Genomic DNA, 15696 nt, shown 5'->3' with positions numbered 1-15696 from the left:
ATCTGAGGTAAAAATAATAAAAATGTGGCTCTTGACAACCAACAGTTTGAGCATAAGAAAGAAAATTTATGGGGCATGGAGAATAGATTGAGAGGTTCCCATCACACCTAATAGGAAGTGGATCCAGAGGAGGAAATTGGGGTGAGTGAAGGAGAGGCTGCATTCATGGAGATGACTGCTGAAAACTTTTCAGACTGAGTGAAAGCTCAGTGTGTGGTTTTAGGGGAAGATACCTTAGCCACACTGTGCAGGTTGTTGTTCATTTTTGCCAATTATGCTCTCAAAACTTTGGCCAAATTACTTAATATTTATATGTGACTATTACCTCATATATAAAATAAAGATGAGGGTTGTTAAAATGTTTAAATGTGTTAATATGTGTAAGTTACTAGACTAGTCTGGTGTGCAGAATATAATATATATGTTTTTTTTTAAATGAAAAACATGAGTCTTCAGTTGAAGTGTCATCATGACAAGTCCGTGTGGTATCTAATCTCATAAGATAGCTACTCAATAAGCCACACAACTCAATTTTCATGCCCCAATTTTGATGCCTTTATCTTGAATGTAAGGGAATTTGTGGCTTTTTTGACCAATGAAAAGAAGCACAAGTGATATTCTGGGATTTCTAAGGGTACTCATAAGAAACTTTCAAGCTTTCCTTAGGTCTTTTGAACCACTCCCTCTTTGACTGCTACTAGGAAACAAGTATGAACTTTCCAAATCAGTGTCCAATTATCATTTATCTGGAGTCTCATTAGTCTTTTCTGGACATGATGCCATATCCAGTTTGGCAGCTCCAATCAGGAGTACTCCTCAGTGCGCTTTGGATGTTCTGTAGTCATCATCCAACGTCATCTGATTTCTGTATGTCACCATCGGTCTTTAGATATTGAAGGGTGGCACTAATTTTGGCAATCTCTCTGAGAGTGTGATAGTGTTTTTTGATTCAAGTTCTGTTTATTGGAGATTTCAAAAGGCTTCCCTATGCCTTCCTCAATATCAAAGCTCATTTCCCGTTTCTCACTACTTAGGACCTGAAGTAGGGTTTTTTCCCTAAGTGCCAAGTGTGTCAGTCCCAACTGGAAAAGTAGCTGGGAAAATTATTATTGGATGTGTCTGCTAAACTAAGGGAGCCACTGTAAGCCAGATTTATCCAGAACTGCATTTATTATATGAAACCTATATGCCCCACTCTAACAAGTGAACCATGTTAATGTTTTCTTTTTTGGAATATCAGTGTCAACCAGACCATGTGTCTAATAGTCCTTGAAATACCTGGGTATTCCCCCTTCCACTGTGTAAAATTTGGGCCTGCAAAAATCAATGTAATAAATTTGACAAATTAGTTCATCAACTAAAAATAGTTTTTATACTCTTGTTTGGGTGTCTTGTCTTTAAATAGATATAAATGCTGGCATCCCCCCACCTTCCAGGGTCAGCAGCCACTTATATGCCTTAGTAGTGAGGAGCATAACACCATTTGCCTCTTAAATCTAGAAATACCTCAGCAGCTATGACTTCATAGTTGTCAGTTAGTATCAGCTCTTGTGCCAGGAAAGCAAAACAAAACAGTTTTGATGAACTCATATTTCACCTGTTTTATATCATATTACATTACAATCTGTCAAAAGGGATAGAAATATGGAATGAAAATTTTAAGAAGCAGAAATTATTTTGAAAATCATGATTTTCATTGGCCAAAGACTGAGAGGGAAAGTAATACAATGAGATAGAAAAGAATATTTTCAGTCTGCCTACACCTCTAATATATCATAGCAATCATGGCAATTTTGTTAGGTGATATCTTTGGTCTGGAAATTGAGGTGGTAGATCTCTCTGGTGAACTGTTTATTACTTTATTTCTTTTAGTGCTTACTATGTCATTGGGTTTAATTAATTATTTATCTTCCTGCATGGAGAACAATAACCATGACATATCTCATAATAATTCTCCTTAATTAATATGTGGGTTATCATTTCTTTTCTCAATTGAGTTATCATTACCCTAAGTTAAATTTTATGAAACATAAAAATAATAATAATAAAAATAGTAATTTTAATGCTTACCTTAAAATGGGTTAACCAAAAGGAATAAAACTGATAAACAGTCCTAAATATTAACCACAAAGGCAACATAAGCATATTTGTACATCTGGTTTCATAGAAGAATAAGATTATATATAAAAAAATTTGTCCACTGATATCGCAAAAACCAGCTTAGCATTAGAGTTCCACGTCAAATTTCCAATGTGTCCACCTTTCCCTTAAAACACCTATTAATGCTTGACATTCCCATTCAACTTTCCTGTATCATATTCTGTCTTGACTACACATTGTCATCAATATGACAGTCAGGGTACATGGACATTTCAGCTATCTCATGCCTGGTGTTTATGCCTCAAAAGAGTTCTCTGTGTTCACTCATGTGAGAGCTTCCTTCTGATCACCCGAATCAAGGCCCCCTTCACCTCCTTGTTTCTCAAGGTATAGATCAGTGGATTTAGTACTGGAGTCACCGCACTGTACATGATGGTAATGGCAACTTCCTGCTCCATGGAGCTGCCAGAAGCAGGACTAGCATAGATTATGAGAGCAGGAGAATAGAAAAGAATAACTACCATGAGGTGGGAAGCACAAGTGGACAGCGCTTTGTGAAGCATGCTGCAGGAATGTGTCTTGAAGAAGAGGTAGATGAGAATGTAGAAATAGGAGAAAAGTGTCAGAAAGAAGGGGCCCATGACAGTGGTGGCTGTGACAGTATTAAGCAGCCACTTGTTGAGGTCAGTATTCTCACAGGCCAGTTCTAGCAGTGGCTTAACGTCACAGAAGAAGTGATGGATATGGTTGGAACCACAGAAGTTCAAGCGAGAGATCATTGTGGAGTGCATCAAGGCATGGAAGAAACCAATGCCCCAGACTATGCTGGCCATCTGGATACAGAGCTGATGATTCATGATGGTGGTATAATGAAGTGGTTTGCAGATGGCCACAGAGCGGTCCAAGGCCATCACACCCAACATCGAGGCCTCTGTGCTGCCCAGGAAGTGGAAGAAATGCAGCTGGCTTATGCATCCCAAGAAAGAAATCGCTTTATTTGAAGAGATTATGTTCTCCAGGATCTTTGGCAGTATCACTGTGGAGAAGCAGATATCTAGGCATGAGAGGTTTCCCAGGAAGAAGTACATAGGAGAGTGGAGTCTTGAGTCAGAGATGACAAGCATCAGGATGGCCCCATTTCCAGCCACGTTGCAGAAGTAGATGATGAGGAGAATGATGAAGAGAAGAGGCTGCAGCTCTTGAATGTCTGTGACTCCCAGCAGGAGAAATTCAGTGACTAAGGTTTGATTCAGCATCACTGGGAGAAAAGGCAAAATAATGTCTGGGAAATACTCACAATGGAGGGTCAAATCCTTCCAGTCCAGGATCTTTGACTAAGACAAAAATGCTCTGAGGGTGAGTATGGTATTTTTAAATGACCCCATACACAGAGCTTTTACAGGTAATGGACTATTTTACTGTTAACTATTAAGGCTTCTTATTGAATTACTAAATATTCCTCTCATTATTAGACTCTTCAATAATATTTCCCTTCTCTCAGTGTTCCATGTTGTCAGTCTACTGTCCTCTTTGGCTGTGAACATCTACATTTTTATTCAATTTTCCTCTTCCTGAGTCAATTCTAATGGGTTGACATTTTTAATGTACTCCACCTCAGTACTCTCAAAAGCCAAGTAAGTAGCTAGTAGTGCTATTGTATGTGTACAACAGTGGTTGAAATGTAAAGTCTAAGGTCGTGTATTTTACTAGAAGGAATGCTAAAAATTTTAACATAAGAATATAAGATAGTAAAACACTATGTAAAACATGTATGGGTGATATTGCACGTGTATATAAGATGGGTTTTCACATAAAATAATTTCAAATATACTAGAAAGAAGGAAAAATAACAGCTATGTCTGGCAGGCAAGGCATAGAGAGATTGAGAGGTGATGAGTTGTGTATGTTTTTTGTTTATTGTTTTTATTGGAATAATGAAAGTTCTTTGGAAGTGATTGGGGTGATGAATGCACAAGCATGTGATTTACCAAATACCACTGAATGAACTCTTTGGACAGATTTATGATTTTAAAATACATATCAATAAAATTAAAAAGAAGAAAAAATGATGGAAATTCACCACAGAAATTTTGAAATCTAAGATAAACCATGGAATATAGTTAATAGTATAAATAAAAGAGTGTGTATCATCTTTTGTATCAAATATTCCACACTAAGGCAAGTTGTGAATAGGGTAGATTACAGGTATCGTTTATTTTATGCATGATTTTTTTTTCAGGTCCCAAGTGAGGAAATATTTAATTAGAACTGTGATGCCTACTTTTGCTTTACATCTATGTGGGTAGTTGTAAATGTGGAGGAGTGCTGTTCAGCTGCAGTCTTACCTTTACCTCATGCATCTTTCAACTATCCCATAGAGCCCCTATAGCCTGCAATTTGCTGGTACATGTTTTTTTTCCCCCCATGATCTATTCATTTTTTAAAAAATGTAGTATTTTTTAAAAAAGAGGATCCAATACAACCCCCACCCCCGCTCACCCCACTCCTCCCACATCAACAAGCGCTTTCATCATTGTGGCACATACATTGCATTTGGTGAATACATTTTGGAGCACTGCTGCACCACATGGATAACAGTTTACATTGTACTTTACACTCTCCCCCAGTCCAGCCAGTGGGCCATAGCAGGACATACAACATCAAGCATCTGTCCCTGCATTATCACCCAGGACTACTCCAAGTCCTGAAAATATTCCCACACCACGTCTCTTTTTCCTTCTCCCAGCCCTCAGCAGCTACTGTGGCTACTTTCTCCACATCAATGCTACAATTTCTTCCATTACTAGTCACAATAGTTCCATAGTAGAATATCAGTAAAACCACTCTAATCCATACTCTATTCCTCCATCCTGTGGATTATTTTTAAATCCACAATTTATCTAATAAGAAAAAAGTTAAAAAAAAAAAAGTAAAAAAAAAAAAAAGCCAAGTAAGAAATCATCTTACTTACCAAAAGTCGACAGGGATGAACTAATCAGAACAGCAATATCTGTTAATAAACACAAAGTGATTTAAAACAGTCATATTGACTTATCTTCAATGTAAGTAGTCTCAGAGGTGACCTCTTTCTGATCTTTTCCTGACTCTTGTCCCTGGAAGCATCCTGAAGTCTTGTGTGGGGTTGGAATTGAACTCACATTATTCAGATGTTAGCCTGAGGGGTATATGGAATTTTTTCACTGCCTTATCTGCTTTTACATTTAGTCTTCATATAATATGAGCCTTTATGTTATCTCAAAACAGGATCCCCAAATTACTTCTTGATGACAATGTTATTTTACATCTTTTCTGTGGTTTCCCTGGACTCTGCCATTTCCAGATACCTGCATCCCTGGTAAGAAGATCCTTCCTTTGAAGGACTCAAGAGTTCCTCCTTTAGTTCACACAACGCTGACCTCTCCTGGAGATGTCCAAGACTTCAACCCCCTAGACATTTTACCTTCTTTTATACCTGTTTCCTTAGGTCTTTTTTTTTTTTTTTTTTTTTTTTTTTGCTTGAAATAAACTCACACTTCAGATATTAAGGTAAAATCTACCTTCAGTCAAATGTACCTTTTTCATGTGTAATTCCATTAAATTGGCACCATGGAAGTCTGTCTGCCTCAGATCAGTTCTCCAAATCCCTATGATTTTTCAGGTCCTATCAATTGAAAAATGTGTTTTCTCTTTATGCCCCTCCCCTTTTTATCAAATAAACTCATTTTTTCCTAGAAAAGTAATGCATTAATTTTCATTTCATTTGAAGAATTGAAACAATAGTGTTTTCTTCAGTGATGTTAAGATTCTTGAAGAAATGAAAATAAGTTAATTATAACAAGGTTCAATATTTGACTGAATTTGATCTGTTTACACTAAGGCAGACAAACTTTTGAATCTTCTTGGCTCTTTTATTTGTCCAGTACCTAAAATTATCTCCTCTAGGTTGACTCATAAAAGGAGACATACTTTGTGATGTAGCTTCCATTTATATTTTACCTTCCATATGTAATGGATTGGTTGTTATTGGGAAGGAAAAAGCAATGATACATGAGAACTGTAAGAAGAGTGTGAGGAACTGTTAGAAAAAAAAACTGCCAGGAATTCCAAATAGTGATGCAGACATTGGGAAGTCTTCTAAAAAGAGGGAATCATTTAAGGTATGAGAAATCATTGAGAGGAGAAGAAAATGATTTGAGGTTCCTAGATTAAAAATTGAATGAACTTTAAAGGACTTTTAGGGAGCCCATGTGAGTCTATGTTCTGTAATTACAAGGTATTTGGAGAAATTATCTAATGTCTAATACACATCAATTAAGGATTGCTCTCAAAGATCTCAGAAAAGATTGTTTATAGCCATATATCTTTTGAGTAAAGTTTTTTTTCCATCCTTGTTTGAAATAGAGATGATAGGTCCAATGTAATTTTTGAGTATCTGACTCAAAATATAATTGCATCAAAATCTCCTGATGAAAGAAACATTTTCCTAAACTTTAAAGAAAATTAGATATCAGACTCCTTTTACTAAATAATTTCGTGGCAACTTTATTATTTAAAGTATACAGACTTGCTTTGGAAATGTCTAGAATATGAGGCACGTTGAATTGACAATGGGGTATTGCGAAAAATGTGGGAATTAAAGTTTCTCCATAACTCAAAATGTCAAGTAGTAGTCCACTCTAATATAGGAAACCGGTTTTAAATCTTGACCACATAACTTTAGTACTAGCAGGAAGACAGCTTGCTCACTACAGGTAGTTATATAGGAAAATTCCTAGTTTTCTATTTCTTTCTCTTTTTATTATTTTTTATTTTATTTTTAATGATCTTTATAAGTTAACAGATCACACAAAATGTTACATTAAAAAACGTAAGAAGTTCCCATATATCCCACTCCTCACTCCCCCACCTCCACCATTTTTAATTATATTTTTTGAAAATGTTACATTAAAAAATAAAAGAGGTTCCCATATACCCCCACCACCCCCATCCCACTCAACTATTTCTTTCTTTCTTACTGAGCATTCAGACATCCAGGCAAGAAAGCTTTTCAAGGTTACACTCTCAGTGACTATAAATAGGTAAACATTATTTCACATCATAATTCAGGTTCGGTTGCAGCATATTTTCTTCATCTTCAGAAACTTCTGTCTCCTTTTCAGAAATCTGCGTTCCTTTTTAAGAACCACAGATCTCTAAGCTTATAAATCCTGAGAGATGGTGTCCCCTGGGTGCTGAGAAAAATGTTGTAAGAATAAACAGATTATTCTCCACACATACAAGATGAGGTGGCATCTTTGGGGAATTCCTCTCTTGAATTCCTTTTTTCCATTCTTGCTATTTTCTAGCCTTCCTATGTGTTGTCCTTGGTTTCAACACCATGAACAACACCACGAGTGTCACTTGTCTTCTGTATTTCCTTAGTGGAATTTACTTTGATTTCCTAGGACAGAGGTGTGGATCGACTTTCTCATACTGGGGACTCCCTTGGAAAATATTCTTTTGTATAAAGTGGAAAAAAAAATGGTCATAAAATTTAGGAAATACGAGACAATTACATCGCATTGATCTGTACAGTCAGATGATTACGTTTAACATCCTCATTGTTTATTATGTAAGTTAAATGGGAAAGAAAGAAAGATGAATCAATACAAGTATTAATTTCTGTTCCTATTGAATATGGCTATTCGCTTTTGGTAATAACATGAAGTTTTTCCCTTTAATATTGGGTCATAAAACCCACATTTCTGCTTTTGAGGAAATAGTCATGTTATCTACACTGTGTATTCTCCTTCTTGCTGTATCCTTTAATAATAAAACCTCAGTCATTTAGACACAGAATATTTCTGTATGATTTTGAAATCTAGGCAAACTTTCTATTTTATTAATTATTTATAATGCCGTATTCTTTGTCCATTTTTTTCTCTTGAGTTTATGTTCGTTAATTTGTAAGAGAGTTAATTGTATAGTCATTACATTAATAATTCTGTTATTTAAGGCTGCAAATATGATAAAATAAAAAAAAATCAATGTGCAACTTACTGTTGTGATCCTCAGTATGTTTATCTTTTTTAATTCTTTACAAAACCCAGTGAATGGAGCATTGGTATCATCCCCTTTATATCTAAAGAAAAATGAGGCTCAGAGGTGCTAATTAAATGTCTTAGTCTCTTTTGTTGCAGTTTAAAATTACTTATTTGATAAATTTCTTTGATTTCAACTTCAGCATTTCATCAACTGCAAAGTGAGGAAATAATTCATGGGCCTAATATGCTTCTGAAAATAATATTTATGATTTGTAAAAATGTACATTCAGTTTGAAATGAATATATTTTAAGAAAGTTCAAGCATATACATTGTTTAATTTCACAAATATATTAATTTTGTTGACAATATTTGCACTATCAAAGGTCCTTTAATTTACCAAAGGTTTAAACACTAAACGGTTTTTAAGTTGAAATTACTTTATTCCAGTCTAAAGAGCGATTAAGACTCATGCTGAGCCCACACATGGCCACTTCTTTTACAACAAAGAGGTAAGAGGGAACATGTAATTTCAGGAGAAAACATGCTGGGCAGACAATCAACAGGTGTCAGTCACTGGTAGAAAATCTTAAACATGAGGCTCAGTCATTGTCTGCATTCATTTGTTATTTTTTTTCTTAAAACATAGTTATTTACACCATAAAATGCATCATAATGGTGAATACTCAAAGAAGACTCTTTCAAAGGACTGAGGAGAATCTCTATAATTGTTAATATTTTCTAAATTTATTTTTTATTTTTAAAAAGATACTTAGATTACATAAAATATTACATTAAAAATATAAAGAATTCTCATATGCCCCACCCCCACACCTCACACTTTCCCCCACATTAACAATTTCTTTCATTAGTGTGGCACATTCATTGCAATTGGTGAACACAATTTGGAACATTACCACTAAGCATGGATTATAGTTTACATTGTAGTTTACTCTCTCCCACTCAGTTGTGTAGGTTATGGCAGGATATATAATGGCCTGTATCTGTCATTGCAATTTCACTCAGGATATGGCTCATGACTGCGACTCATTTGCTTGCAGTTACAGACTCTCTCTGTTCCTTGGTATGGTGGTTGTCCATCCTCAGCTCCTTGTTGGTTGTCCTGGGTGAGTCCCATGAACTGGAGAGCAGGTGTTGCAACTCTGTGGAGGCTCAGGACCCAGATGGCACATGGACAGTCCAAAGACTCAAGACTCTTACATACATCTACTAATGCCAGAACCAAATACAGGTTCAAATAGAAGGGACAGAAAAGGAATGTGTAGAGAGGTTACAACTGAGCCTAACTCTGTCACACTCAGGAGCGCATACTCCAAAGTAGGGCCCAATGGAAAGGCACCAAATGACAGAGTTATCTGCCATGAACACAGAAGCTGGGAGTCTCCATAGCCCTCAGGAGCTCTACTACTTGGGGTATTGACTACTTTGACTGTTTGTAAGTTCCTCCTGAGACAAGCTAAATTGTTACACCTGGGATGACCTCCTGACTCATTTTGAAGTCTCTTTGCCATATAAACTCATTTGTCTTTACCTTTCCCCCCTTTTATTCAAGTTCTTTTTCCAGTTGCATTTTGCTACTTGGTGTTTGGTAGTAATTCCCTCGGTGTTAGGGAGGCTTATCTCCAGGAGTCATGTCCATCCCTGGGGGAAAGGTAATGCATTTATGTGCTATTTGGCTTAGAGAGAAGCCACTTCTGAAAAACACGGTGGCTCTCAGAAGGTGATACTTAGGGACCCTACAACACTAGGCTAGGTTGCCATTTCAAGAGCAGAGGCTCTTAAGCACAGTCATCAATATCATGGGCCCTTCAATGAACCATCCTTCACTAGTCATTGAGCCAGTATGTGGGGGATTATTGTTGTTCCATTAGAGAATGTGGCAGAGCACCCCATGAGAGGAATTCAATATTCCTTTTAATTTTGTGAATCTTTACCCTCTGTGACAATGCCCCCAAGAACATTTCACACATTTACATATCTTATTATATGTATGCTCAGGTGAACTTCCTCCCATGTATCACCCATCACTGACACGCCACACCATTGATCCTGCATTGCCACAGTTGTAATCTTTCTGTGATCCAAAATTTCTTCAAAAATGAAGTTAAGAATATCAGCAAATACAATTAATAGGAAAATGAAATAATAATGATAGATTTAAACATAAGAAATTAAATACATAAGAATTCAGGAAAACTAAATATAACATAAAATAAAAAAGAATATTAAAAATAATGAAAAATTTTAAATTTTTTGACATTTTGCTTTTTCATCACTGTAATATCTGTTGTCCTGTATGTGCAGTGATATTTTCTTTCATTTATTCCTCAGCATCTTCCTTTTTTTCATTTTGTCTTCAAAGAAGCTTTAGGTCACAGTGAAGTCAAACACGGGATATAGGGCTCCCATATACCCAACATCCTCGCCCTTTTCCCCCTTCCCTTAATAATAACCTTATTATATGTGGATGGTACATTTGTTACAACTGATGTGCAAATATTGAAACACAGCTATCAGCCATGGTCAAAGGTTTACATTATGATTTACATTTTCATTCACTCATTTAATAAAGTTTGATGTAATTAGCATGGCCTGTATCTATCATAGCAAGATCATGTAGAACACTTCCATCATCCCAAAAATGCCCCTTCATCTATTCTATTCCTCCCTTTCCCTCTTCTTGGAACCTACATCAACCTCCAGGCTTCAGTGCTTGTAGGTCAAGATTCATAGTTACTTGCAACAACACTGAGGACTTGACACACTGGTCTGTCCTCCCCTATTATGAACCACCCATGCTTTCTAGAGACACCACCCCTATGTTTGAGAACACACTGGGCCTCCCAAGGATGGGAGTCAAACTCCTTCCGCCTATTATGTTGGTTTCCACCCACTGATAGAACACACTATGTCAAAATGATCACTCACACATCCTCTAGAAGAGTGCCACAGCCATACGCTCTCCTGAATGTACCCCCTCAAAACACCCTAAACCAGTAACTTTTCCTTGTCATATCGCCAGTAGAGGATTCCCAACATTGTAGTTTCAACTGCATACCTGCCAATTCTCAGTGTCCAACTGCTTCATCACCCAACCCTCCTCCCGGTTCCATGCCCACCCTCCCCACACTAACTCCTGTCAAACTTGCACTGCCCAACCCAATAGTATCACTACACCCTTTTCATATCCCTTCTCTCCACAACTACTCACTTCCACCTTATCATAGATTTCACCTGTATGGGTGTTGGTTCACAACTTTCTTTTTCTTTTCTATTTCCTGTAAACCTATCTTCCAGTCTCTAGCACTCTGAGTCTGCTCATTTCCTTATTTCATATCAGTGAGGTCATGTAATATTTTTCTTTTGATGCCTGGCTTGCTACAACCAACATAAGGTCCTCGAGATTAATCCATGTTATCCTGTGTGTTACTACTGTACTCCTTCATACAGCTGAGTAATATTCCATTTTATGTAGATACCACATTTTGTTTATCCACTCATCTGTTGATGAGCATTTGAGTTGATTCCAATTTTTGACAATAGTCAATAATGCTGCTATGAACATTGGTGTGCATATATTTGTTCATATCCTGGCTTTCAATTCTTCTGAGCATATACCCAGTATATTTCAATTGCTGGATCATATGTCAGATCTTTGGTTAGTTTTTTTGAGTAAATGTCAAACTATCCCTCCATAATGGTTGGGCCATTTTGTATTCCCACCAGCAGTGGATGAGGGTTCCTATTTCTCCACATCCTGTCCAACACTTATAGTCCTCTGCTTTTTAATGGCCACCAGTCTAATGGGTGTAAAATTATACCTCATTGTAGTTTTGATTGGCTTTTCCTTAGTATCTAGTGATGTTGAGCATTTTTTCATGTGCTTTTGAGCCATTTTTATTTCTTCTTTGGTAAAGTGTCCAAATCACTTTCCAATTTTTTAAAATGGGTTGTTTGTCTTTTCCTTTTTGAGATATAGGATTTCTTTATCTATGCTGGATATTAGGCTCCTATCAGATATATGGTTTTACCAAATATTTGCTCCCATTGAGTAGGGATTGTCTTTTCACTTTCTTGACAAACTCCTTTGAGGTGCAAAAGTTTTTAAATTTGAGGAGATCCTATTTTTCTCTTTCTCTGTCATTGCTTGTGCTTTGGATGTAAAGTTGATGAAACCATTTCATTACAAGGTCCTGTAAATGCTTCCCTGCATTACCTTCCAACGTCTTTATGGACTTGGGTCTTATATTTAGACCTTCGGTCCATCTTGAGTTGATTTTTGTTTAAGATGTGAGATGGCATTCCTCTCACTCTTGGATATGGATATACAGTTCTCCAAGCACTATTTGTTGAAGAGGCCATTCTCTCCCAGTTGACTGGACTTGGTGGCCTTGTTGAATATCACATGACTGTATATATGAGGAGCTATATCAGAACCCTCAATTCTGTTCCATTAGCAGGTATTTCTCTCCTTGTGCCAATGTCATGCAGTTTTGATTCCTTCAATTTCATTTTTCTTTTTCAATGTTTTTGGCTATTTGGGGCCTTTTTTACTTTCAAAGAAATTTCATAGTTTTTCCAATTCAGTAAAAAATGCTGTATTGATTTTTATTGGGATCACATTAAATCTATAGATCAGTTTGCATAGGATAAGCATCTTAATAAAATTTAGTCTTCCCATCCATGAACAGGGGATATTATTCCATTTATTTAAGTCTTCTTTTATTTCCCTTATTATTGATGTGAAGTTTTCTGTGAATATAAGTCATTTACCTCTTTAGTTAAATTTATTCCTAGGTATTTGATTTTTAAAATTTACTATTGTAAATGGTATTTGTGTCTTGATTTCCTCCTCAGGTTGATCACTATTGGTGTACAGAAATGCTACTGGTTTATGTGCACTGATCTTATAACCTGTGACATTACTGATTTCATGTATAAGCTCTAGAAGCTTTGTTGTAGATTTCTCAGGGCTTTCTATCTATAGGATCATGTCACCTGCAAAAAGTGAAATTTTGACTTCTTCCTTTCCAATTTGGATGCTTTTTATATCTTTTCCTTGCATCAGTGCTTGAGCAAGTACTTCTAACACAATGTTAAATAGGAGCAGTGATAGTGGGCATCCTGGTCTTGTTCCTGATCTTAGAGGGAAAACTTTTAGTATTTCACCATTGTAAATGATGTTGGGATTTTCATATATACTCTTTTTCACATTGAAGAGGTTTCCTTCTATTTCTATCCTTTTCAGCATTTTGATCAGGAAAGGGTGCTGCACTTTGTTGAATGCTTTTTCTGCATCTGTAGAAATGATCACGTGATTTTTTCCTCTCGATCTGTTTATGTGGTGTATGACATTGATTGATTTTCTTATGTTGAATCATCATGCATACTAGGGATGAAACCCACTTGGTCATGGTGTACACTTCGCTTGATGTGTTGTTGAATATGATTGGCAAGTATTTTTTGAGGACTTTAGCATTTGGTTCATTAGAGAGATTGGCCTGTAATTGTGTATTTAAATCTTCTCTCTCTTTTTGTTAGTCTAGCTAAGTGATTGTCAATTTTATGAATCTTCTCAAGGAACCAGTTACAGTTTTGTTCATTTTTTTCTAGTGCTTTTCTTATTTTCTATTTCACTTAGTTCTGCTCTAATCTTTGTTATTTCCTTCTTTCAACTTCTTTTGGATTTAATTTGTTGTTCTTTTTCTAATTCCTCTAGGTGTGCAGGTAGGTCATCAATTTAGCTCTTTCTTCTTTTCTTGATGTATGCATTTGTGACTATGAATTCTCTCTCATTACAACTTTTGTTTCATCCCATAGGTTTTCATATGTTGTGTTGTCATTTTAATTTATTTCAAGGTAGTTACTGATTTCTTTTGTATTTTTCTCCTTGACTCACTGTTTGTCTAAGAGTGTGTTGTTTAATTTCCATATCTTTGTGCCTAGTCAGGTCATCTGGCCCTTGCAGATTTCCAGCTTCATTCCATTGTAATAAGAGAAATTACTTTGTATAATTTCAAATATTCTGAATTCATTAAGTGTTGTTCTGTGGCCTAGCATGCAAACAAAATATAGCAAAAACAGCTTTTCCTCTTAGGCCCCTGAGGAGCTTCTCAGACTGCTGGTGTTCATTAGTCAATTACCCTGCAGCCTGCCCTCCGCAGGTTTTGAATTGGGTTTTAGCAATTAAACTAAGTTAAATTTTACAAAGGAACATTTTTAAAAGAAAAATAAGAGACTCAAGAGGAGCTAATACAAAATTAATGCCAGTGTGTTCCCTGTCCTAAAGTATCAGCTGGGTGTTTGATAACCTGGTAGATCAGTACTCTAAGCAGAGCCAGGAATTGAATAAGGAATTAGGTATATTCAAAGCAGAGACTCCTCCAATGAAATAAAGTTTCTCCCTGGGTCAGTTTGCTAGAGAGCTATCCAGTCACTTTCCCTAGGGCAGGTTTGTCTCTTTGCAGTTGGATAGATTCCTGCTGAATTAGGAGCCTGTCTGTCCCTGCTCCCTTTCTATTTTTATTGCTCTCTCTCCCAAGGTCAACAGGTCATGATAACCTGTGTGATTGGATCCGCCCTCACCTCTCCTGGTCAGGTTGAGTTCTCTTCTGAAACTCAAATGGGAACCTGGTAAATTAACTCTCCACAGAGAAATGACTCTCAACCCTCTTCCAGAATTCCCTTCCTCCCAGGAGACCATAAATAGGCCCTTGAAAGCTTCTTGAGGCTTCAGACTGCATGCCTCCCTATAGGGAGTTGTAATTTTGATAGTTTACAGCACTGGGCTAGGCAGTTACCTGACTATGCCCTCTCCAAGTCCAAGTTCCTCCCTCCCAGGTGGGCTAGGTAAATCAGGCTAACTAAGCAGATTCATATCTTCCCTCTTCCAGGGGTCACCTCTTGACAGCTGGTATGTTCCCTAAAGTTCTAAGGGGGTCCAGGTAACCTAACCCACAGAAAGGAAACCCTTCTACAACCTTCACCAGAACCCTCTTACTCTCAGAGAACACTCCCCCCTGCTAGGTGGCTGGTGGAAGTCAGTTCGCAGATAATTTTTGTTTTGAGGGTGGGGCTTAGCTGTCCACTGTTTCCAGCCACTGGGTTCAGAAACTCATGGTATTCCCTTGGGCTTTTTATCTCTTTGTCTAGTTCCCTCCAGATCAATGCCCTGAAGCCTCCTGCTCTGTGGGGTCCCAAAACAGCTCACTCAGTCATGATCATGCCCATTTTTTGCAAGAGAGCTGGTGAGTGCTGATTTAAACTGTTGTCAACTGTTGGAGTAACATCGCTGCTGACATCTGCAAGATTTCAGCTTCCTGGGTTCCTCCCTTCCTGGGGCTCCTTTCTCTACAGGCTCAGCTGCTCTGCTCTCTGCTCTCCCCACAAAGCCAGCTTGTGGTGAATGGCTCATCTCTCTTCCGGGCCTCTGCAATGTCTAATGGAGCCTTCTCTCCTTCCTCACATATCTGCTTCTCTGCATGTTTAATTCCTCTGCTCCAGGATCAAAACTCTGATAATTATTTTTGAAGCACTGTAATTCTCTGATGGAGA

At 37.1% G+C, this 15696-nt stretch overlaps 1 protein-coding gene across 1 annotated transcript; it reads right to left on the bottom strand.

The window, feature by feature from the left end:
* Positions 1-2420: 2420 nt before the first annotated feature.
* On the bottom strand, positions 2421-3356 carry LOC101432048 (olfactory receptor 12D1-like). The gene has a single exon (XM_004453182.1). The coding sequence runs from the start codon at positions 3354-3356 to the stop codon at positions 2421-2423; it is 936 nt and encodes a 311-aa protein (XP_004453239.1).
* Between the last annotated feature and the right edge of the window lie 12340 nt (positions 3357-15696).

This window comes from Dasypus novemcinctus, chromosome 22 (genome assembly GCF_030445035.2).
Source record: "Dasypus novemcinctus isolate mDasNov1 chromosome 22, mDasNov1.1.hap2, whole genome shotgun sequence".
In the NCBI taxonomy this organism is placed as follows: domain Eukaryota; kingdom Metazoa; phylum Chordata; class Mammalia; order Cingulata; family Dasypodidae; genus Dasypus; species Dasypus novemcinctus.
The sequence above is the reverse complement of the archived record's forward strand: the minus strand, read 5'-3'. Positions and strand labels throughout refer to the sequence as shown.

What these genes read in the sequence shown, in the direction of transcription:
- LOC101432048 (XM_004453182.1), bottom strand. Translation starts at nt 3,356, where the DNA reads ATGCTGAATCAAACCTTAGTCACTGAATTTCTCCTGCTGGGAGTCACA.